We start from the raw sequence: 24,492 nt of genomic DNA, 5'->3' as shown, positions 1-24,492 counted from the left end.
CTATACGCTTACAGGACAGTTGAAAATGACAATTTCCTAATTGAACACAAGTTATTCTGTAATACAGACATACCCAAGTTTTAAGAACAAACCAGAAATTCATGTTTTTCGGATTAAATAAATAGGTGTGAGAAAGTGCCATCTTTCTTGCATTGGTATGCCCCCACTTTTTGCATAATTGCTGATGTGCTTTGACTGAGTGTGCCCTGGGCTCCTGCCAATCAGGTGCCCAGGGCCTATGTTCCTTCCCTAAACCTGTATTGAAGCTGAAACCCAATTGGCATCTCTGGCCACATGTCAGCCCCTGGTAAAAGGTACCCTAGATACCCAGGGCATTGTGACCAGAGAAGACCCCTAAGGGCTGCAGCACTTATTGTGCCACCCTTAGGGGCCTTGCACCCTGACACCCACACACTGCCTTTGTAGACTAAGTGGCCTGTGAAGAACTAAACAAAGTCTCGACATGGCACACATCCCTGTGTGCCATGCCCACACACCCACTGCCCTGGCATACATCAGCCACCCCTTTAGCTGGGTGCCCTATGCCAGAGGTGTGGGCCCAGGTGCATGAGCCCTGTTCCCCTACAGTACCCAGGGCCATTCCTGGGCACTGTAAGTGCAGTGATGACATTAAGAGTATATGGTGCTGGGAGGTTGTCATTACGAACTCCACAGCACCATAATGGCTACACTGAAGACTGAAAAGTTTGATATCAAACTTCTCAGCACATTTAACCCACACTGATGCCAGTGTGGGATTTAATGTAAAACGCATTACAGAGGGCATCTTAGAGATGCCCCCTGAAACCTAACCTACAATCCACGTCTGGTCTGAGAGGCTGCCTAGGCTGCCACACAGCAGACATGTTGCTGGACCCCTGGGAGGAGAGCCGCCGCTCTCCTGGGCCTGCAACAATGCACATCCTGGGCGAGATGCTAGGCCTCCTCCCCCAGGATGGGCAGGGGGAAGCTTCAAAGGCATACAACCTTGGTGAGCTTCTCCAGACCACTTGCTGTACTCAGCAACTGGCCCCCACCGGTTCTGACCCCCACTCTGGCGGGAAAACCTACGCTAGGAAAGGGGGTGTGCCTGCCTGTGCCAACTCCACCCCTCAGGTGGGAGAGGCGAGGTAAAGCACAATTCCAGGCTCCGGCCATCTTGAAGATGGGGAGCCCTGCCTAATTAGTGATAGGCTACTTCCCCCTTCCCACAGGAGAGGAGCAGGATAGGGGGTGTACTCACCCCCGGACAGGGACCTATTGGTCCCTGCCCTTCCCCTACCTGTAACGCCCCTAAATGTCGTATTTAGGGGCACCCTGAACCACACTTCCTTAGATCCAGATTTCTAAACAAGAAAGAAGACCAAGAAGAAGAAGACCTGCCGAGCAGCTGCTAAGAAGAGGAAGACACCAACTGACTTGGCCCCAACCTTACAGGCCTGTTGATCCTTGAACCTGCTCCTGCTAAATCCTGGCCTCTCCTGCGGACAGCAACCTCAAACCCCCGGAGGAACTGCCTTGACCCTCTTAGAGACTGGGACGCCCATGAGCAGTGGCTCTGCTCAAACAGCAATACCCCTGGTGCCAGCCAGGAACCGCAAATCCAACCCACTCTGCACCCGCCGGACCCGGCCTGTACCCGAGTCGACAAAGAACGGGAGGACGTCCCCCCGGCAAGTCGGACCTGGAATCCAGTGCCCAAGGACCCTCCTCGACGACCCAGACGACGCCTGCAGACTAAGAACCAGGGACCCCTCCAACCGCGACCAGCAGAGGGTAAGATTTCCCGACATCCAAAGACACCCCGGCGCCCCCTGGCTTCCTGTGCCCAACTACGGGGTGCCTACCTACCCTCCAAGATCCCCACTTACCCCTCGAAGTGCTGGTCGCTCCAGAAGATCCTCCGTCCCTGAGCCTGCAGCCTTTGTTCCCTTTACAAGATCTCCATTAGATAACATTGAGCGCCCGACGGCTCAAAAGCACCCTGCACCCAACCGCCCGAGTGCCCCTGGCAGTGCAATCTTTGTCCTAGCCTACTTTCCCATTTGCCCTGAGCAAGTGACCAGGAGCCCAGCTCCGACAGCTGTGTGGCCTGCTAGCCAGCAGCCACCCACCGAAGGCCCCCTGCCTCTCAGTGGATAACATTGGGCCTACCTACCTCTGCACCCGGCTGCCCCTGTGCCGCTGGGGGTGTACCAACTGTACCTACCTGACCCTGGGAGACCCCTGAGTCTATGCCCAGAACCTTAACTCTGCCAGTCAAGTACTTACCTAAAAGCAGATAACTCACTTTTCTTCCGTAGGCTAACATTGACTGGTTTTCACTAGGAAATTGTGGAGTTTTGGAACTTTAAAATATTCACCTAAAATCAGCCAAACGACGAATTCCGATTTACTCACCTGTTATCAGGAGAGACCTCAGTGCTGCACCTTTTAGCCCAGCACAAACCCTGAAAAGTAATTTTAACCGTACTTACCAGTAACCTGCATTTTGTTCCATAGGAAACCATTGACTGTTTTTCTGTGAAATTTCTTGTAAGTGTCGATTTTTGCAAACTACAAATATTCTTTAAAAATCGTACCAACTATCAAAACGTAATTACTTACCTGTTTTAGATAGAGGTCCTAGGAGTCCAGTACTGGATTACAAAAGTAATGAGAACCTACTTTACCTGCACATTGAATTTCCTTCCATAGGATAACATTGTTATGTAGTGTGTTTATCTAAGGACCTGTATCGATACTCCAATTTCTGACCCTTGTCCGGTTATAAATCACTAATATCCATACAACGGCACAGAAACCCGTTTCATAAATTAGTCATAGCGCATGCTGTCACATTAAGCAAGCACTATTCCTCCAGCCCCCTAGAAAGTACACCGAGTTCTCTAAACAAACCAAGCCTCCAGCAAACCTGGGAAATCCCCGATGCTATTGTTTTGATTTAGTTCGAGAACTCCTGTAAAGAATGTAAGAACGACCAGTTCCTAATGACATCCTTATTTTTTTTTTTTTTTTTTTAAAAACCTTTATTTGAGCAAGCAGAAATGTACAAGGATGGGCCTACAACCACACGGGCCAGCCGCTAAAAAGGAGTAGACACATATCACATATGCCCGCAGTGGTAACCGTCAATCAACAATGCAATACTCCACATTATATACAAGACCAAAACAGGTTTTATATATATGAAAGAACAAACATACAGAAAGGCGAGAGTGTATCACTGAAAGTCAGCTCAAGGGACGCAAGGGGGGGACAGCAGCGGAAGTGCAGTAGTAATATCCTAAGCACTAAGGAGTATGGAGTGGGGGGGGGGGGGGAGGGGGGCAGAGATCAGGAAGAAGAAGGGGGGAAGAGCCGGAGACACCAGCTCAGTCCCTATATAGAGATTCCGGGAACGCTAGCCTAAGGAGATAGGGTAATCTCAATAGTGTCCACAAGGGGAGGAGTACAAATGTCGCCACGGTATTCGTTCCATTGACCCCACACCTTCACCCATGCCCTGGGTCTACCCCTGGCCACATAGACAGTTTTCTCACGGAACATGGACCAATCCATATTATCCTCCCATTGCGAGAGGGCAGGGGGCCTGGAGGCCCCCCAGAGTTGCGCAATATCTCGCTTCGCAATCATATAGCCCAGGGTGGCCCATCTAGTCTGTGCCACCGAATAGTCCGTGGGCTCCCAAACATTCAAAAGACAGCGACGAGGTTCCGGTCGCAAGGATATCCCTGTCACCACAGTCATCAGATCAAGCACGGCCACCCAATAAGCAGTCACCATCGGGCATTCCCAAAGAATATGCAGGAAAGTAGCACGCAAACCACATCCACGCTTACACAGTCCATCGGAGGAAAAGCCCATCACCACCAGTCGCGGTCCCGTCACGTACACCCGATGAAGGATCTTCAATTGGACCAGACGGAGTCGAGCCGGTATAGCCACCTCCTTCGGAGAGGAGAGGGCCGATTGCCAATCCTCATCATCAAGTTCCAACCCATCTCCCATCCACTGTTCCCGAAGTCGGGCCAATAAGTCAGTCCGATTGTTAATCAACTTTTTATAGATCAGGGAGATAGTGCTATCAGGAAGATGTTCGTCAAGGATACGGTCTTCAAGTGGGGAAGAGTCAGGCGGAATCTCACCAGGAGCAAACACCGAAACCAAAGCGTGCCTGACCTGTAAGTAACGAAAGAATTCCCGACTACTCAGGCCGTAGTCAGCCTGAAGGGCCTGAAACGGGCGCACAGAACCCTTAGAATATACATCCCTCACTTTAGAGATCCCAATCAAGTCCCAACGGTCCAAACCCTTGGAAGACCAAAGACCGCCCAGACGTTCCGAAGCATAAAGCGGCGTCGCCAACGTCAAGCGATCCTCCCAGCCCAGGCTCACATTCGCAGCACGCCACACTGTCAAAGCAGTCAAAGTAGGTCCCACAAGATGGCGCCCAGCGGAGCGAGAATAGAGCACCCTATTAAAGTCACCTCCCGGAAGCTGAAGTTTATCCATCTCAAACGCCGGATTACGACCCGGAGAGAACATAGCGTGATTAATAGCGGACAGATGGGAAGCCCAGTAGTATCTCTTAATATCGGGGAGCGCCATGCCCCCATCGTACCACGGGATGGAAAGTTTCGCGAGAGCAATGCGCGGTCGCCCATCCCAAATAAGTTGCCTCTGAAGGCTCTCAATCTCCCGAAAATAGGTCTTGGGAATAGGATCATAATAATTCTGGAGAGCGTAGAGAAACCGCGGTAGTGACATCATCTTAAACAGGGCCGCCCGACCCAGTGGAGAAAGGGGAAGTTTGCGCCAGCGGGCAACGTCCAAACGGAGCCTAAGCAACGGGGGAAGGAGATTACGATCAAAACGAAGGGACGGATCCAAGGTAACGAAAACCCCCAAGTATTTGAAACCATCCCGGACCACCTGAAGAGGAAGTCTACTCGGCAACGGAGGCAAGATACCAGATAAAACGTATACACCGGATTTAGACCAGTTGATGACGAGGCCTGAGTTAGCGCCAAAGGACGCAAGGACGTCAAATAAAACAGATAAAGACTTGCGAGGAGAAGTAAGATACAAGAGGATGTCGTCCGCATAAAGCGAGACGCGATCTTCGAAGTCCGGGGCCCAACGAATACCTTTAAGGGACGGTTCCCAGCGGAGCCAGGCCGCCAACGGTTCAAGAGCGAGCGCGAACAAGAGAGGGGACAATGGGCAACCCTGACGGGTACCCCTGCCCAAGGAGAAGGGGGCAGACACTCTACCGTTCACTACAACTTGCGCCAGAGGTTCCGCGTACAACAACCTAACCCAGCTAATAAACTCGCACCCGAATCCAAATTTCTCAAGTGTTGCCCATAAATAGGGCCACTCCACAGTGTCAAAGGCCATCGAGGCATCCAGGGACGCCAAAATGGCCGGTTCAGTCAAAAGCCCCGCCCTCGCCAGCGCGCCGTGGAGGCGACGTAAATTCAGAGCAGTGTTGCGATGCGGGATAAAGCCAGATTGATCCGGATGGACCAAATCCCCAAGAACCGAAAGGAGACGGGTCGCCAAAAGTTTAGCCAACACCTTAGGTTCAACATTTAATAGGGATATGGGCCTATACGAGGAACAGAGGTCACGCGGTTTACCCTCTTTGGGAATGACGACGATTGTCGCCAAACGCTGATCATAAGGAAGTATGTTCCGCTCACGAGATTCTAGAAACATGGCGCGGAGATACGGCGCCACCTTATCGGGGCGTAACTTGTACAACTCGATAGGCAAACCGTTCGGGCCCAGTGCTTTGCCCGAACGGAGCGATCGAACTGCATTGGCTATCTCATCATTCGTAAAAGGGGAGTCCAAAGCAATACGGTCCAAGTCGGTGACACAGGGCAAAGAGATATCACGCAAAAGAAGGCGGGAGTCAGCAACATCCCTCACAGACACGGGAGCATATACCACACGGAAATATTCCGCGAAACGATCAACAATGGCGGTCGGATCAATCACATTCTCACCACTCGCAGACTGAATCACGGGCACCACACGATTAACTCTTTCTTTCTTGTCCAACCATGCTAGGAGTTTGCCCGCCTTGTCACCCATATCGTACAATCTGCCCTGCTGTTCACGAAACATCACCCTTGCAGCGTCAGTGACCAGAGATTTATATGCAAATTGTTTTAGACCCAGGGCATGGAGTTTCTCAGGCGTGACTCCAGATTCCAACTCGTCCTCCAAAGCAGAGATCTCCCCCTCAAGGTCCACCACCTCCTTCCTCCCTGCCCTCTTAGCTTCAACAATCAAGGAAAGGGCCTGACCACGAATCACAGTTTTAAAGGCTTCCCACAGGGACACAGCCGAAGAGACCGACCCCTCATTTTCCAGGAAATATGCATCCATGGACTTGAGCAAGAGGGTACGAGTCTCAGGGGAGGAAAGATACCAAGGGTTAATGGGAGCCACTCGGCCCGCCGCCTCTACCCCAACCTCAAAACGAAGCCAGAGCGGCGAGTGATCAGAAATACCCCTCGGCAAATGTAAAATCTCGCGAACCGCCGATGATTGGGCTGCGGGCATAAGGAAATAATCCAGCCGGGACAGACTGCCATGGGCCCCAGAATGGAAGGTGTATTGGAGCTGAGTAGGATGCAACAGTCGCCAGCAGTCCACAAGGCCAAAGGTATCTAAAAACCCACCCAACCACTGCTGAGCCTGCGGGGTATCTCTAGGGGGATAGCGATCGTGAAGGCCGGAAAGCACCGAATTAAAATCACCGGCAAGGAAGAGAGAGCTATCAGGGAGATCTAACAAAACACGGCCCAAGTCAGTAAAAGTAGAGGCCTGCAAACCCGGGGGAACATAAACATTGAAGAGAGATATGGTGCGGCCTTCATATCTACCCACCAGGACAGTATATCTCCCACGGTCATCATGAATCACCTCATCGATAGCCAGGGGGAGGGAAGTTCGAACAAGAATACCCACACCCCTAGATCCGGAGGTAAACCCCGAGTGCGCCACAAGGCGGTAGCCCCATCTATTCATTGCATAACAAACATTACCAATCAAATGGGTTTCTTGCATGAAAACAATGTCCGGTGACAAACGTCGTATACATTTTAAGACCACACTGCGCTTAATACGATCTCCCAGGCCATTAACGTTCCAGGAAAGAAATTTCAACCCTCTACCCCCCATCCCAACCGCCCGAGCCAAAACCCCTCGTCCATGAGCTAGACATCAGAAACAGCAGCAAACACAGGAGCAACTCGCCTTGAAAACAACACACAGAAAAGAAAAAACTTCCCAACCCCCCACCCCCAAACTGAAGAGAAACACCCCCCACCCTGCACCCCTGCAAAAAGCTAAAGAGCCACCCCAACCTGCAGTGTGCCTGTCGCCCAAGAACCCCTATTCTACACAAAGACCCCGGAGGAGGAAAGGTCTCCGTTCCATCCACCCCCCGACCTCAGCAAGAACAAAAATAACAAACGAAAGACAGAGTGATCACAATGTAGAGGGACGCCGGCCAACACTCCTGAGAATGTATTCAAAATAAGAGATAAGAGCCGAACAGTTAGATCTCCACACCACCTTCGGCACCACCAGGGTGAGCGGCGGAGTCTGTATCAGGAGGACGGTCAGGCAATGAGTCCAGCCAGTCACTAACAGCATCTGGCCGATCAAAGAAAAGGGTACGTTCATTGTATTCAACCCGGAGTCTAGTGGGAAAGAGCATGGCGTAACGTAGGCCCCGATCACGGAGACGTTTCTTGGCACCACGAAACTCCATACGTTGTCTCTGAACCTGTTGGGAAAAGTCCGGGTAAAAGTTCACCGTAGCATTCTCAAAGGCCACCGGGCCCTTCACCCGCGAGGCCTGCAGGATAGCGTCCCGGTCTCTATAATGAAAAAGCTTCGCTACAATGGGTCTCGGCGGGGCTCCCGGCTTGACTTTGCCCCCTGGAACACGATGTGCACGTGCCACCGTGAAAAATTTTGTGAGACCAGAGGGGGCCAAATGGTTCAAGACCAGATCCTCAACCAGGAGATCCACCGAGTGGGGTTCAGGGTTTTCCGGTACACCAACCAGGCGAACATTGCAGCGACGCGCCCTATTTTCAAAGTCCTCCAGGCGACGGGTCATGAAGTCGTTCCCCCGACGGAGATTTCCAATCTCTGTTTGGAGCTCCGAGACGTTATTCGTAAGGCTAGAGGATTTAATATCCAGTGATTGTACCCTCTCATTCGTCTTGCCGAGATCAGCACGAATCAGATTCACCTCAATAGCCACGGTGTCAAGTTTGTGGGCCAAGGCCTCGTACTGCAGGCCGATGGATTCCCTCACGCCCGAGATGGCGCCCATGATATCCTGTAGGGAGGGCTCCGCCGGCTCTTCCACAATTCGTTCGGACGCTATACTAGAACCAGGCAGGGCAGCTCCGGGGGACCCCTTAGAATGGGTATAACGGTCCATGACATTGGATTGAACTGGAGCTCCGCGCAGAGGTGTTTTCGTCTTGCGCGTCTCTCTGTCCCCTCTGCCCGCCATTTTGAAGATGCGTCACAGGACAAGCCACCAGGTTCGACGGGCCCGACACCCAAAGTACAGGATCAAAAGTACATAAAAAGGGGGCACAACTCGGGTAGAGGTCGCCAAGCCAGCAAATAGGTCACATGAAAGCCCAACAGCCGATCTGTCTCCAAGTCTCAGTCGCAACACGACATCCACGTCCGTGGCCCAAGTCGGAACGGAATCGAAACCGAAACTTAGGAAGGGGGGACCCACAAGGCCAGATCTCCTGCCGTTGTTGTTCAATTGCAGGACGGCTACAGTACCGCACCCCGTCCCGGGCGCACCTCAAGGGCGGAGCCCAAAAGTTCAGAGCACCATATCTCAGGAATACGAGATCCAAATCGATTTCTGAAAAGTGCCAGGGTAATCAGCCAAACGTCCCCTACACAAATTCTTGCAAGAAATCAGGATTCAGCCAGGATAAAATGTCGGGAGCGGCGAGGGTCCGGAGAGCGCTGTGCTCAAGCGGCCATCTCGGATGCCCGCCAAGCTCCTCCAATGACATCCTTATTGACGTCTTATGTCCATCCTTACGTCAAGCCCGGCACCTCTCAGGTATAAATATACCGACACAGCCCTAAGTAAGGACACGGTGGTGATGAGCTTGGAGCAGCTACTACTTGCCGGAGAGCCCAGCTGATGCGAGAGCCCACGGACGCTGCCCCTCCTCTTTTGACGCGCTGAGGAAGACGCTGTCTTTTCTCTTGCCGAGAAATCCAGCCTCCAGCGTTTCCAGCCAACCTTCGCGGGTGACTGGGATATCGAGTCCTGAGAAAGAGATACCAGCCCTCCGGCCTTCTAAATCCCAGGTACTGAACAGACTAACCCCTTACAGAGAATTCTTGAGTCAGATTCTTGGCAAAACAAACTTAACTTAAACTGCTACTTACTTACTCCCTCCCATGTATTAGGCTTAGGTCAGGTACACCGGGGTAGGCGTAGTTAGAAGCACCAGTTGAGTACGATTAGTCAATGTATATATGTATGTATATCTTTTATCCATTTTAAAGTAACATAAGGCTAAGAAACCATATCAATGCTTTTACAGTATTATTTTATAATCCTGCTTTTACTGTATGTACTTTACTTAACTATAAGTATTACAATTGAAGCGATTCATTTCTCTTGTATGAGAAAAGAGACTGATCAATAAATAACACCTTTTTATTGAAAACGCCCGTCTCTTCTTTTCTCTACAATCTGGTGAAACTATGTATGCACGTATTGACTGAGTAAAATAGCTGTCTTTTGTTTTCACATGACTCTTGAGATATACTTTTAATCAGGGAGAGCAAAGTTGTCATGTTCTATGGTTGTCAGAAACTAAATCCCTTCTTGTCTATCCAGGGAGGTTAAACTCCTCCTCGCCTATTCGAGAAAGTTTCTAGTGAACTCTGAGCTAGCTGGCACACAAAACTTAAGTTTAATATCGTCAGTAGAAGACCTAGTTAACCTCTGTCCTACGTCTATACTATTGACGATATTATTCCAATGCACAGAGCCTATTGGGATAATAGGAACTACACTACATGGCGCCCAACGGTTTGGTAAGGCGATAAATCGAACGCAAGGCATTAGAGTAACTCAGTCGTGCTTTTTCACACAGACCCTTTCTCCCATAAATACTCCAAAGACGTCTGGAGTGGGTCAAAGGTTAAAAATCCGCCAAACTTAGTAGGAGGAGACTCCTATGTATGGTTTTTGGTTTATTCAACGTTGAAGGATACAGTGTTCCAAAATATTGTCCACCTAAATCTTTGTTTCCTTGAAACTTGATCTGTAACAAAAAAAAACCTTCCTGTCAGTAAAATGTCAGACAGCAAAGGAGAAAGGGAGGCGGCTAGAATAGCAGCTCAACTCCTAGCAGATGACACAAGTCTCCTGCAAACTGACCCGGACGCAATACTCATCCCGGTCAACATAAGAAAAACTATAACTTTAAAACTTATAGAAAATGGACTGACATAAAGAGGTGGTACAGTCATATTCGTAATTGAGGCACATGAATATCGGCAGACAGAGGTATTCTATTCATGGATAAACTTTCCAGCAGCAAACGCTGTAACAAAGGAGTTCCACTATTACAAAATAGAGGAACCACCGGATATCTACACCCCTTTCGAGGAGGTGGAAATAATATTAAAATACCAAGAGCACCTGCTCTGGTTTAAAGGCGCCCTAAAACATAATGATCACATCACCAGGCTCGATCCACTAGGTAGACCAGGAGCAACGTGGCCGGTTCTAGCCGGATACACACCACATCCAGACATTGAAAAAATGTCAATACCAGAACTTTTAGCACAGCTAAACAACTGATTAAAATACACAGACAATTAGTCCAATATGTAATGCGGACTTCAACAGTCCAACCAGCTATTAAAATTCCACAGCTGACCCCTCATCAGGGAAACATAAATAAAATCACACCACAGAACATACAGTCCTGTCTAGGCAAAGTACCCATTAAACGGGAACAAATTCCATTCTGGTTAGCACAAAAAATCACTCAAATAGAGGCAGTATTTCCGGATACTACCCCTGTTTAGAAACACAGAATTCTGACTATCTGTCTTCCAATGGGGATCGCACCACATGTGGAGGACTGTCACACTTGGGGCACAGTCTTTGCTTCCATTTACACAAAAACACATGGTGTTCCGTCCATGGCGGTAATACCAGATGTGCTAAAACAGATTCAAAATGAATACGGTCCAGGGCCTGCTTTAACTCTGGGTATGAAATTACTGAAAGACTTCAAGCAGGTCTCGGCTTTATTGTTATCAAACATAAAAGGAGAAGCAGCATCTGTGGCAATCCGCCAGAAACTGAAAGAAACAGATATAGCAGAACAACCATTTGAACTTGCCAGAGTCATAGAAAAATCCTATGAAGAACTAGGAAGAGATAGTTTGGGTGGGAAACCAGTGAAACCCAAACTAACTGAAAATCCTGGAAAGGTATTTATTAAAAATAATCTAAACACTCCAAAAAAGAGCTGGGATGGGAATAAACAATCCACTCCCAAAGAAAAAAGATTCCAGTCCAGAGGAAGGTCTCCTCGGCGGAGAGAAAGATCTCCGGACCAAGGACACAAGTCTCCCCAAAGGGAGCCCTCTGAGAAAAGATACAACCTTAGAAATAGGGATAATTTGAAGAAACCTGATAGATATCAAGATATTGATACACGTCCCTCTCGATCTTTTCAGACTTCCTCGCAGAAATCAGAAAGAAGAGGACGGTCAGAACAAAGGGAAGAGCACTTCAAGTCCAAAGACAAGGAACCTGCTCATCAAAGTAAAAAATTACAATTTCCAAAAAAGAAGGTAGCCAGTATTAAAGTAATCAAACATGCAGAGGATCCTGAGGACACAGCTGAAAAACGGAGAGTGGGCTCAGACAATGCTAGACAGCGCAGCAGAAGTGAGCATAGCTCGCAAGATCCTGATGAATCATCTGGAGACAGTGGACACGAATGAATACATTCAGGTGGAAACTGCAGATACCAGAGTTATCAAACCTCATAAAATATATGAAATAACATTGCGTATAGAGGGAGATAAGACTAGGAAAATAAGGGGTCTATTTTGGGATAATCTCTCCAAAGGCTATGACATCCTTTTAGCTGAAAAAGACTGGCCACCGGAGTTTGTCAGGGAGTGCCCTCATGGCGAAAAAATGATTATGCCTGCCTTCTCAAATCATATTCCAATACATAAAAAATATACACTTGCAAGAAAGTGGGCGGTAGCCCAAGCTCCTGCATTATATAAAAACCATGTGGGATGGGATGAGGACTCTTTTCCTCACAAAATCCAGTTAAAATCTCAACCAACTGCTCAGAGGCAGTACCCAATTAAGCAAGAAGCTAAAAAACAGGTCAGGGAGATCTTAGATCAACTTGAATACCAGGGGGTGATTGAAACTTGCACCCCACAAATGAACAATCCTTTGTTTCCGGTCTCCAAACCAGATGATTCATATCGTCTAGTTTTGGACTACAGACACCTAAACTCATGTTGCAAAACCTTTGCAGTACAAAACTCACACAGTGCAGCACTAATGAATAACATAGTGCGCAAAAAATACAAAACAACATTAGACATCTCTAATGGATTCTTTTGTCAAAATATAGCACCTGAAAGCAGATACTTGACCGCTTTCTCAATAAATGGCTCGCAGATAATTTCTGTCGTTTGCCACAGGGGTTCAAGAACAGCCCAGGATTATTCTCAGCGAGAGTAACAGAGTTACTACAAATATATGATGATGAGGCATTATCTTATGTCGATGACATCTATCTAACAGATGATGACTTGGATACTCACTTGAAAAGAGTGAACACCATAATACTTGGGTTCGCAGCAGAGGGTTACAAATTCAACTTTAAAAAGTCAAGAATTGCCCATCTGACTGTCCTGTTTTTAGGATATGAATTATCAAGTGAAGGCAAAAGCCTGGCTGACAATTTCCTAGAGAAATGTGCTGTAATCCAAGCACCAAGAACGCTGAAAAACTTACAATCAATTCTAGGTTTCCTGAATTTCGGAAGAACTTACATTCTAAATTATGCAGAGAGAGTTAAACCTCTCTATGACCTAATAAAACCAGATTTTAAAAGAATCAATTGGACTCAAAAACACACAGAAATTTTGAGATCTTTACAAACAGACATGTTAGTTAAAACAAAACTGCAAACACGCGATAACACACGCAACCTTGTAATCCGGGTCATCCCAGGAAGATGCGGATTCACATACCTAACCTCTAATGAGGGAGAAACGGTACCAATAGCATACAAATCTCATTTGTACACAGAAGCTGAGAAAACGTTCAGCATTAAGGAAAACATTGTTCATGCGGTTCAAACAGCTGTAGCAAGAGAAAGATACCAAGCTGACGGCAGACGGATTACAGTCAGAACAGCAGAATCAGCTTTTGAGGCATTAACAAGCCCATGTAATTTACCTACTGTGGCACTAGATCCAAAATGGATACAATGGGAAAATTCTCTTGCTACAGACAAAGTGAAATACTATTTTGACCCGGAAATGAAAAAATTAAAAAATCTAGAATACGAAAGAGAATACCCTCTGCCAATCGACATTCTGCCCATACGACAATACGCCTGTGTAATATATACAGACGGACATGCTCAACCCTCAGTTTGGGGAAAACTAGCCTATAACGCCACATGCGAGGTTGTAAAAAACGTGTGGCGCGGAGGTAAATTGAGACCTATGGTAACAAAATCACACTCGGTAGAAAATAATTCAGAACAAACTGAAATAATAGCGTTAAAACTGGCGCTAGATAATGCCGATCGCGAATTCCCGACACTAATAGTGTGCGATTCGTATTACTGCGTCAAATCATACAATACCGATTTACAGAAATGGGTTCAAAACGGCTACAAAGATGACACAGGTGCCACAATAAAGCAAAAATCGCTTTGGGAACAAGTAGTTCTGGCGCTGCGGCCAGGGCGACTGACGCTGGAATCTGGGGACCACGGTTCGATCCCCGGCTCCGGCGGCAGGTCAGCCCAGCACCATGTGACTCTGGGCAATAGCTCGCTTAATCTTCCCGACGGCCCCCAGCGCCTAGAGACCCTTACGGGTGATTGTGCGCTTTACAAATGTGGACTTTTTTTACAGAAAGAACTACCAAAGACTCACGTGATACATACACTGAGTCATCAGCGTGATGGCGTTCGCGCTGCAGGGAATTCATTGGCTGAGACAGCCACAACGGAAGCAACTAAATCGGCTTCCGTAGCTACAAAAAAGCGTTCAGAAAAATACATTGACGGGGAAACAATGCTGGCGGTGAAAACGTCATCAAAAGGCGACTGCTCAGCGCTACCCATCACCTATCCACTCAATTATACATACATAATCGATGCAAACTCCGTTCCTTTTGCTCAAATCCCTGGAGTGGGGGATAGAGTAATTCCAAACACGAACAGGAGAGTCTTGTTAATAGCAGACGCACATATGGGTGAGGGTCTTAGACACCTTAAGCTTAAGAATTCTCTGGAAGAATTACAATCAATATACTGGTGGCCAGGAATGAGCCTGGAACATCACATATTTGCAAAAAACTGCCCAGACTGCAACAGAGATCGCAGTGGCGACTGAGACGGTATATTACCATGGCGTTTCGCTGCAGATTGGATTAAACAATAAATATAAATAAAAAACCCAGTATGAATAATGCGTCATATTAACATGTAGAGACTATTTTCACTTATAATGTAGACCCCAGCTCTCGGCTGACGTCTGAACTGTTATGAAAAGGTTTGCGAGTCTATAATGGCATATACGCTAGGAGCATGCTACATTCTGACCAAAGTCTTGCCTGTAGCTCTCGAGCTTATAGGGGGGGCATGGCCAGCATGGGCATTACATTGCGGGACTCTTCTCACTTCTTTCCTGAGGGAAACGGGATGGTGTAAAGAAAAAACCAAAGCATAAAGCAATCTATAATGGTAAAGGTATTAGGTTCGGGAGCTGGGTGGGTCAAACATTGAATAAGTGTCCAACGTAGTCTTAATAATCTGCCAAGAAATTCTCTGAGAGGTCTCAGTCCGTACGAACTATTGTTTGGGACTAGAATGTTAATCCAGGACCTCGATAGTCACACTTCAGTGGTTAAAGAAAAATGCTTTGATATCAAAGATCGTTTGGCTATTTTACAGGACTTAAATGAAACAAGAAAAGACCTGAGCAACATAAAGTTGAAACAGCAGCCAGCAACCACTGAAGAGAAACCACCTGTCCCAGCAAGGCCTGTCTGGATTCCAAAAATCGGGGATCTGGTCAGAGAGAAGATCGCGGTAAAGAAGGAATTTGGGCCTTCTTACAGAAAAGCAGTACCTGTCTTGGCTATCAACGGGACAAGATCAGTAGTATTACCGCTCCTTGCTGGTAAAAAGGAGAACCGAGTTGTATCCATCGACCTGGTTAAACCACAATCATGTGGCCGATAATAAGTAGTAGGCCAAGTGGACTCCCAAGAAGTAGTAGAACACCAAAGTTTGCTACAAACACAGAGGTTCAAACTGAGAGACTAATCACATTTGATAAACCTGCAGTGAATCAACAAGGACTATGCAACAAAGCCATGGAACTTAAACCTCTTGAAACCCAAATCCAAACCTTACATCAAGAAACACCAGTCTACAATGATGTAACCACAGACTATGCTAATGAAACAAAGCAAATTCCAAAAACAAAAAGGAATCCAGAAGCAATTGAAACAATTGACAGAACAGCATCAGGCTACTTCATCAACTTCGATGATTTTTCTGAGGATCCAAGTGAACCTGAGGAACAGCCAACAACATCAAAAACTTTTAAAGACAAAGCAAAGGAACTTTTTCATCAACTAAAAGAAACCTATCTGATTTCTCCATGGATTGAATTCTGGGTGGCACTAGGTGTATTTTTCCTCATACTTTGGCTTATCATGGTACTATACTTGGGACATTTTATTGATGGAAAATATGTTACAATGGACACAGCAAGTCAGAAAATCAACTTGGTCCTGAAACCACACAAGTCTTCACACATCGAGAAAAGAGAACTTTCTTCAGTAAACTTCACAGCCAATCCTATACCCGGTGGGGTAGCATGGGACAAAACTGATTACGAAATCTATGGCCCGGTCGAGCTCTTGAAGTATCCTCATCAATTTAAGGTTTCATTAAGTGACTTTGTAAAATCAAGCACATTCGCTGATGATTGGGACTTTGAAAGTATTAATGATATGATGTCAGATCTAGTGATGTCAGCTAAATTTACAGAACATGATTATTTACAGGGTTCATCTAATTATGACCAGATGTACTGTTACAACCACTATGGTAACCATTATCTGCATAAATCTGCTCAACCTAGAAATGTTTTTAATTATAACCAATGGGAACATTGTGCAACTCCACCAAAAGGCAGTTCAAAAACATTTTATGATAAATTTCCATATTTTTCAGGGTTTAACACAAGTGATGCAGAAACATTTTATTTCAAATTGTTAAATAAGATAGGAATAAAAACCATGCTTACAAATACAAAATTAATCTATGGCCCGGTCGAGCTCTTGAAGTATCCTCATCAATTTAAGGTTTCATTAAGTGACTTTGTAAAATCAAGCACATTCGCTGATGATTGGGACTTTGAAAGTATTAATGATATGATGTCAGATCTAGTGATGTCAGCTAAATTTACAGAACATGATTATTTACAGGGTTCATCTAATTATGACCAGATGTACTGTTACAACCACTATGGTAACCATTATCTGCATAAATCTGCTCAACCTAGAAATGTTTTTAATTATAACCAATGGGAACATTGTGCAACTCCACCAAAAGGCAGTTCAAAAACATTTTATGATAAATTTCCATATTTTTCAGGGTTTAACACAAGTGATGCAGAAACATTTTATTTCAAATTGTTAAATAAGATAGGAATAAAAACCATGCTTACAAATACAAAATTAATCTATGGCCCGGTCGAGCTCTTGAAGTATCCTCATCAATTTAAGGTTTCATTAAGTGACTTTGTAAAATCAAGCACATTCGCTGATGATTGGGACTTTGAAAGTATTAATGATATGATGTCAGATCTAGTGATGTCAGCTAAATTTACAGAACATGATTATTTACAGGGTTCATCTAATTATGACCAGATGTACTGTTACAACCACTATGGTAACCATTATCTGCATAAATCTGCTCAACCTAGAAATGTTTTTAATTATAACCAATGGGAACATTGTGCAACTCCACCAAAAGGCAGTTCAAAAACATTTTATGATAAATTTCCATATTTTTCAGGGTTTAACACAAGTGATGCAGAAACATTTTATTTCAAATTGTTAAATAAGATAGGAATAAAAACCATGCTTACAAATACAAAATTAATCTATGGCCCGGTCGAGCTCTTGAAGTATCCTCATCAATTTAAGGTTTCATAAAGTGACTTTGTAAAATCAAGCACATTCGCTGATGATTGGGACTTTGAAAGTATTAATGATATGATGTCAGATCTAGTGATGTCAGCTAAATTTACAGAACATGATTATTTACAGGGTTCATCTAATTATGACCAGATGTACTGTTACAACCACTATGGTAACCATTATCTGCATAAATCTGCTCAACCTAGAAATGTTTTTAATTATAACCAATGGGAACATTGTGCAACTCCACCAAAAGGCAGTTCAAAAACATTTTATGATAAATTTCCATATTTTTCAGGGTTTAACACAAGTGATGCAGAAACATTTTATTTCAAATTGTTAAATAAGATAGGAATGAAAACCATGCTTACAAATACAAAATTAATCTATTCAGAATAATTTTTTGACAAAATGAATACATTCGGTTTTGATTTCTGGAACAATAACATTGAAACGAAAACAATCTGGGGTACAAGAGATTGGCAGGTCAAAGGTATAGAATCATTGTTTAGAGCCTGCATGATCCCAGAACAAATTATATTCTTGAATGACACAATTCAACAGACAACCTGTCTTGGCCTAGCCAAAATTAAAGACTTAAACAAACCGTCTATTCCAAAACCAACACCTGACAGTAATAGCACTACAGATGTTGAGATAGACGTATCCCATATTTTAAATCAAAACAGAACACATCCTGATTGGAAAAAATGGTTGATCTGGCCCACAGACACAAATAACTGTCAAGATAGATTCCTGAACAAAAAACAGGGGTTCACATTAACCAGGCCAGACCCTAGATACTCCCAGCGACAACATCCAGGGATTGTAACTACATACAGTGTAGGGAAACTGTGCCTCGAATGGCTACAAACATCCACACTGGTTGAAATTAAGCAACACTTGACTTTACTTAAAGAAGGTGCTGACTTGCGTGATTTCATTATGGGACCACGCAAACAGCGTCAAAAACGTTTCATAGCGGCCTCTATATATGCATCTTACAACGAAGCTTGGAAAGTAACTCAAATTGAAACAGCAGAGAAAATACGGGAAATTGACCGCGTTAATTTGGAAAAATCACTTTCTGTTGTGGACAATGGGTTAATGACTCTGTCTTCCAGAATATATTCACTGGACAGTATTGTATCATCTGCAATCGATATAATAGAACAAGACTTACTGATGTTACAACACAGTCCGTCCCAATTGCGTTCTATTGTACAGCTTGGCTGGACGTTACAAAATCTGCGTTCAGGCTACGTGCCTTGGCGTTTAATCAACACAACGTCATTATTCAGTATCTTTAACCTTACTGATACACAAATCAGCTTGGCACAAAAGGGTGCAGAATATACAATTCTTAGCATTGAAAAACTTGAGAGATTACCATTGACAATGTCAGAACGACCTGTCATTGAATGGATAATACATGGAATCATAACTATTCCGATAACGACTTTCCAATTTCGATACTGCCAAAAATATATACAGGCAGGCCAGTATGAAAGGTTGGGTAAAGGATACATTAAGTCAACATGGAACTTACCTTATACACACACATGTTATGGTAATACAGGACAGAGTGTATTTCTTAGTGGTAATAATTGTGAAAAATCACTAAGTGGTATACTTCTATGTCAGGGTATAAGTTTACATGGGGCCTGTGAAGGGACTTCAAATAACCTTTCATGTCACCAGCTCGGCACACCTGCAACGAAAATAGAACTATTCTTTAGAAGACTTTCTAACGGGAGTTACATTCTAATTGTAGATCACAGATGTTGTGGCTTGCTGCCAGGAAAACCTTATCTAGTAAGCGTGAGCTCCATGGTCCCTTGTTGTGAGCGAGTATTGTTTCCGAATGACACTCCAGACAGGGAGGGAAAAATTTGGCCCAGTTTGAAAATCTCTTCTATTCGAATTGATACTTTAAGCAGAATGAAGCCTGTGCTCCTACAGACGCCAGTTCACTTGACGTCATCAAAAGAAACGTATGATCTCCAAGTTGCAAGGACAACGGGAGAGATACATGCATTATTATCAACAAATTGCCCCCTACACTTCGCAGAAATGCTAAGCGAAATCTTAAATATTTCTGATACAAATGGTATCGCTAGTGTATTTAAGACCGTTTTTTCGGGACTGTTAACTCCATTCAAAGCAGTCCTGGGAAAATTTCCCAATTTCGTCCATTCTGTCTTTGGCGGACTTCCACTCCTGTTGGGACTCGTAGCAGGCATCCTATTTTTGCTATTCCTGCTTCGTTATGGCAAACCATGTCACAGGCAAGACTCCAGCAACTATGGAAGAAACGATCCTAGCTATACGCTATCGGGACCGCATAACTAAAGTCCTTGGATTAGCCCGGCTACGAGATCTGAATATGACCTGGTTTCTTTCGTTCAGACCCATATGGCAGAATTGTGTCTTACCTGTATTGAGATGCATGCTATGCGGCGAAGAATGCGTGTTGGACACCTGTCTTACACTACAATCAGAAGTACCATTGGATGCAGATACTTTGTTGGGTCCAGTAAAGGCTCATGCATTGTGCTGTCCCCAGCGGCTACCTATCCTGATGACGGCATTCGTGGAGACTTCACCACTACGATTGAAGGGTAGTGAAGTACAGGATGAAAGCAGCATCAACCAGGTACGGCCTTCTGTAAGCAATGCTGATCAAAACATCACTGAAAGCGAACATGCGCATGACTGCATGGTAGCGACATTTTCCAACTTGGTCGAACTTTCACCTGAGGCAGTAAACTGTTTTTTTTAAAGTCTGTCTGAAATGATGTTTTCACCAGAACAGAGAGAGTGACTTTAAGCAAACGTGAACACAGCGTTCCCTGAACTCTGAATTTGGCCTTCGGCTTTAAAAACAAAGCTACTGAGAACTTTTTCCTTCTTCCCCTGAAAACGAAAACTTTTTTCCCAAATCCAAAATATTTACCTTTTTGGCACTTATCTTCTGCTTAAAGTAGAACTATTCTTAGAGAACAGAGCTTCTATTTTTAGGAACTCTAGAGACAATACATTACCTCAGCCTCTAGCGTATTTACAAGTAACTGTGTTTATATGTGATGGAGTGGTCTCGCACCTTTTCTTCTGTATTAAGAGCCATTTCATGTGTTATTTTCGCAAATCATTCATGCTGATATAAATTATGCATCCTTTTTTGATTGATTACACTGCTTGACGGCATACAGTACCTATACTCATTTTTGTGTATTTCGAATATGCCTATTTTCAAATGCAAAAAATTTATTTTGGGGTGGTTCGGTATACACATGCACTATTAGTTATGTTTACTATTGATTAGGTTAGTAAATATGGACATGAATTCGTGGAGTGGGTGTAGTGTGTTTATCTAAGGACCTGTATCGATACTCCAATTTCTGACCCTTGTCCGGTTATAAATCACTAATATCCATACAACGGCACAGAAACCTGTTTCATAAATTAGTCATAGCGCATGCTGGCACATTAAGCAAGCACTATTCCTCCAGCCCCCTAGAAAGCACACCGAGTTCTCTAAACAAACCAAGCCTCCAGCAAACCTGGGAAATCCCCGATGCTATTGTTTTGATTTCGTTCGAGAACTCCTGTAAAGAATGTAAGAACGACCAGTTCTTAATGACATCCTTATTGACGTCTTATGTCCATCCTTACGTCAAACCCGGCACCTCTCAGGTATAAATATACCGACACTGCCCTAAGTAAGGACACGGTGGTGATGAGCTTGGAGCAGCTACTACTTGCCGGAGAGCCCAGCTGATGCGAGAGCCCACGGACGCTGCCCCTCCCCTTTTGACGCGCTGAGGAAGACGCTGTCTTTTCTCTTGCCGAGAAATCCAGCCTCCAGCGTTTCCAGCCCACCTTCGCGGGTGACTGGGATACCGAGTCCTGAGAAAGAGATACCAGCCCTCCTGCCTTCTAAATCCCAGGTACTGAACTGACTAACCCCTTACAGAGAATTCTTAAGTCAGATTCTTGGCAAAACAAATTTAACTTAAACTGCTACTTACTTACTCCCTCCCATGTATTAGGCTTAGGTCAGGTACACCGGGGTAGGCGTAGTTAGAAGCACCAGTTGAGTACGATTAGTCAATGTATATATGAATGTATATCTTTTATCCATTTTAAAGTAACATATGGCTAAGAAACCATATCAATGCTTTTACAGTATTTTATAATCCTGCTTTTACTGTATGTACTTTACTTAACTATAAGTATTACAATTGTAGCGATTCATTTCTCTTGTATGAGAAAAGAGACTGATCAATAAATAACACCTTTTTATTGAAAACGCCCGTCTCTTCTTTTCTCTACAATCTGGTGAAACTAAGTATGCACGTATTGACTGAGTAAAATAGCTGTCTTTTGTTTTCACACGACTCTTGAGATATACTTTTAATCAGGGAGAGCAAAGTTGTCATGTTCTATGGTTGTCAGAAACTAAATCCCTTCTTGTCTATCCAGGGAGGTTAAACTCCTCCTCGCCTATTCGAGAAAGTTTCTAGTGAACTCTGAGCTAGCTGGCACACAAAACTTAAGTTTAATATCGTCAGTAGAAGACCTAGTTAACCTCTGTCCTACGTCTATACTATTGAAGATATTATTCCAATGCGCAGAGCCTATTGGGATAATAGGAACTACACTACAGTTAATTTCAATTGAAAACGTTTTTAAGTGTCAACTTTTAAAATACAATATTATTCCTTAAAAATCACTACTGTAAACAAAACACTTTTACTTAACTGTTTACAGCTCATGTCCCGGGACTGAATCTAGGATCCAGTCCTGTGGTTAGAAAAGTAATCTACAAAGTAACTAATTGCATTTAACTAGAAATTCCCATTGAGCTCAATGTTGCATTGTGTTTGAAATTGTGTTGCCTATTGCAACAAACTGTAACTATTGCAGTCAAAAAGTCTATTGCCTATTTGAAAAGTATTTAACTAAAGTAACTCATCCTGATAAAGTATATTTTGCTACCTTGTTGGTTTTAAAATAAAACAACTATATCTTTTGATACAAAACAATTGGCCTATAGTTCAATTCTTGAGTTTGTAAGACCATTTGCTGACTGAGTGTGTAAAACAAATGTTTTACACTGTCCTCTGATACTGCCTTACTGCTCAACCAAGCTGCCAATGTAGAGAGTAAGGTTATATCTAACTTTAGCCTCTGCCAAACCTCTGGGGACTGGGGAATCTATACACACTGTACCTTACTTTGGTCCAGTATATATATAGCCACTTTCCTACAATAGGTATAAGCGAAATTGCATATGCTGCTGTTTAGTTAAGAAATGCAACAAACAACAAAAAGAAATATAATAACCTGCATAATAAGTGCAAATGTAGAACCTTTTTACTAGAGAAACATTTTTAAGTAATACACTAAAATGATTTTCAGAATGATCCCAATACATTTATAAGCCATCCAATTCATGTTGGATCATTATCACTTTTCAAAAGCTAGCAATTATAACACCATATTAATAGTAGAGAGGTTTCCCTCTTCCCAGCAATATAAACCTGTTCAGGTTTCAAACGGATGAAAAGGGAGCCACTTACTGGTTTCAGCTGACTTAGGAGGCACACTCTAGATACTCGCATCTCCTGGAACTGCACAGTGATTTTCCTTTTGGAGTAATCCGGGTCACTGTCCCTTCCCCAAATTCTTCATGTACTACTTGGCCACCCAATCGCAGGCGACTGTCTATTCCACCAATCACTGCCAGCACAGCCATGAGACTGCCTACTTCAGGGTTTTCGGAATCAGGAAAGAAGTCATCCAACACAGCCTAATTAACAAAAGACAGAGTACACGATGGCGAAATAGTAAAGGTATGATATCAGATACTAAATCAGCTTGTGTAAGATTAATTTACTGGTTTTAGGCAAAGTACAAGTTACGAAATGCATATTAAAACCCTTACGATATCTGTATATGCAGACCAGGGTAGGTCTTGAAGGATGAAATCAGTGCACTGAAATACATTCAACACCAAAGAAAACATGCAGATATTCACTGATATTTATCACTATGTCTACACGGTATACTACATCAACTGGATAATTTCTAGGGCTGGCAAGAAGTATTAATACCCAACTCAGTGATACTCCATTTATCAACCTTGAAAGGAAGTGCAGCTGAGAGGACCCTACAGTATTATAACTTGTTACCCCAAAATTACCAGAGCATTTGCAGTAGAATCACTATTTTATAAAGATATCTCACTAGCATGTGAATGAGTGGTATCAAAAACTCTAAAAGTAAGGTGCCATAAACAGATAGATGCTTAACTCAAATATGTCAGAGAGGATCCTTCTGATGTTAGATGTGTATTTTTGATCAGGCAAATCCTTAAATAGATATATTTATTTCAGTACTTATTAATGTTTTTTTTATAGCACCAATGACTATTCTCTCCATATCACACCCAAGTGGAATGAATTTTATCTTACCTTAAAACGTTTTCAATGCTTAGCAGCCTCAACTATCATTGGTAATATATACTTTCCTGTAAATAGTGAAACATGAATGTACGTATATGGGGAAAGGCACATTTGCAGTGTCCATGATTCTTTGTTGTGGTACTGTGCTGTAAGGGCATGGGTGCCATTTTATGACTCACAAGACTTAATTATATTTACTGAAAAATTATCATGTCATATATTGTAGCCATACAAAGTATGTAAAAAAGGAGGCGATAGTTGCAATACTTTACCCCTTCCAATGATTTCCTTGTAAACATATGAGTGACAGAGTTCAGCTGTGAGTTTATGTATTTGTTAATGAGTCCATTCCACTGGCCAAGTGAATGAAGCGTCCTTAATAGAGCCACAATCTCCTCTGCCAATGTACTACTGTGGGTTGCAGTGAGTGATGCCTGTGGCCTGGTTTTCCTTCTCCTTAGTGTGGATTCTAAAAACATA

The 24,492-nt window shown here is 44.1% G+C and overlaps 1 protein-coding gene across 1 annotated transcript in view; it reads right to left on the bottom strand.

The window, feature by feature from the left end:
• The window catches only part of HERC2 (HECT and RLD domain containing E3 ubiquitin protein ligase 2), a 1,611,099-nt gene that overhangs the window by 1,003,291 nt on the left and 583,316 nt on the right, over positions 1-24,492 (bottom strand). Inside the window, 3 exon segments of the mRNA XM_078658234.1 lie at positions 23,128-23,189; positions 23,192-23,357; positions 24,285-24,481. Of these exon segments, the coding sequence (XP_078514360.1) occupies positions 23,128-23,189; positions 23,192-23,357; positions 24,285-24,481 (425 nt within the window).

The sequence above is a fragment of the Lissotriton helveticus genome, chromosome 8 (genome assembly GCF_964261635.1).
Source record: "Lissotriton helveticus chromosome 8, aLisHel1.1, whole genome shotgun sequence".
In the NCBI taxonomy this organism is placed as follows: domain Eukaryota; kingdom Metazoa; phylum Chordata; class Amphibia; order Caudata; family Salamandridae; genus Lissotriton; species Lissotriton helveticus.
Note: the sequence above shows the minus strand (reverse complement) of the source record. Positions and strands in the feature narration are given on the sequence as shown.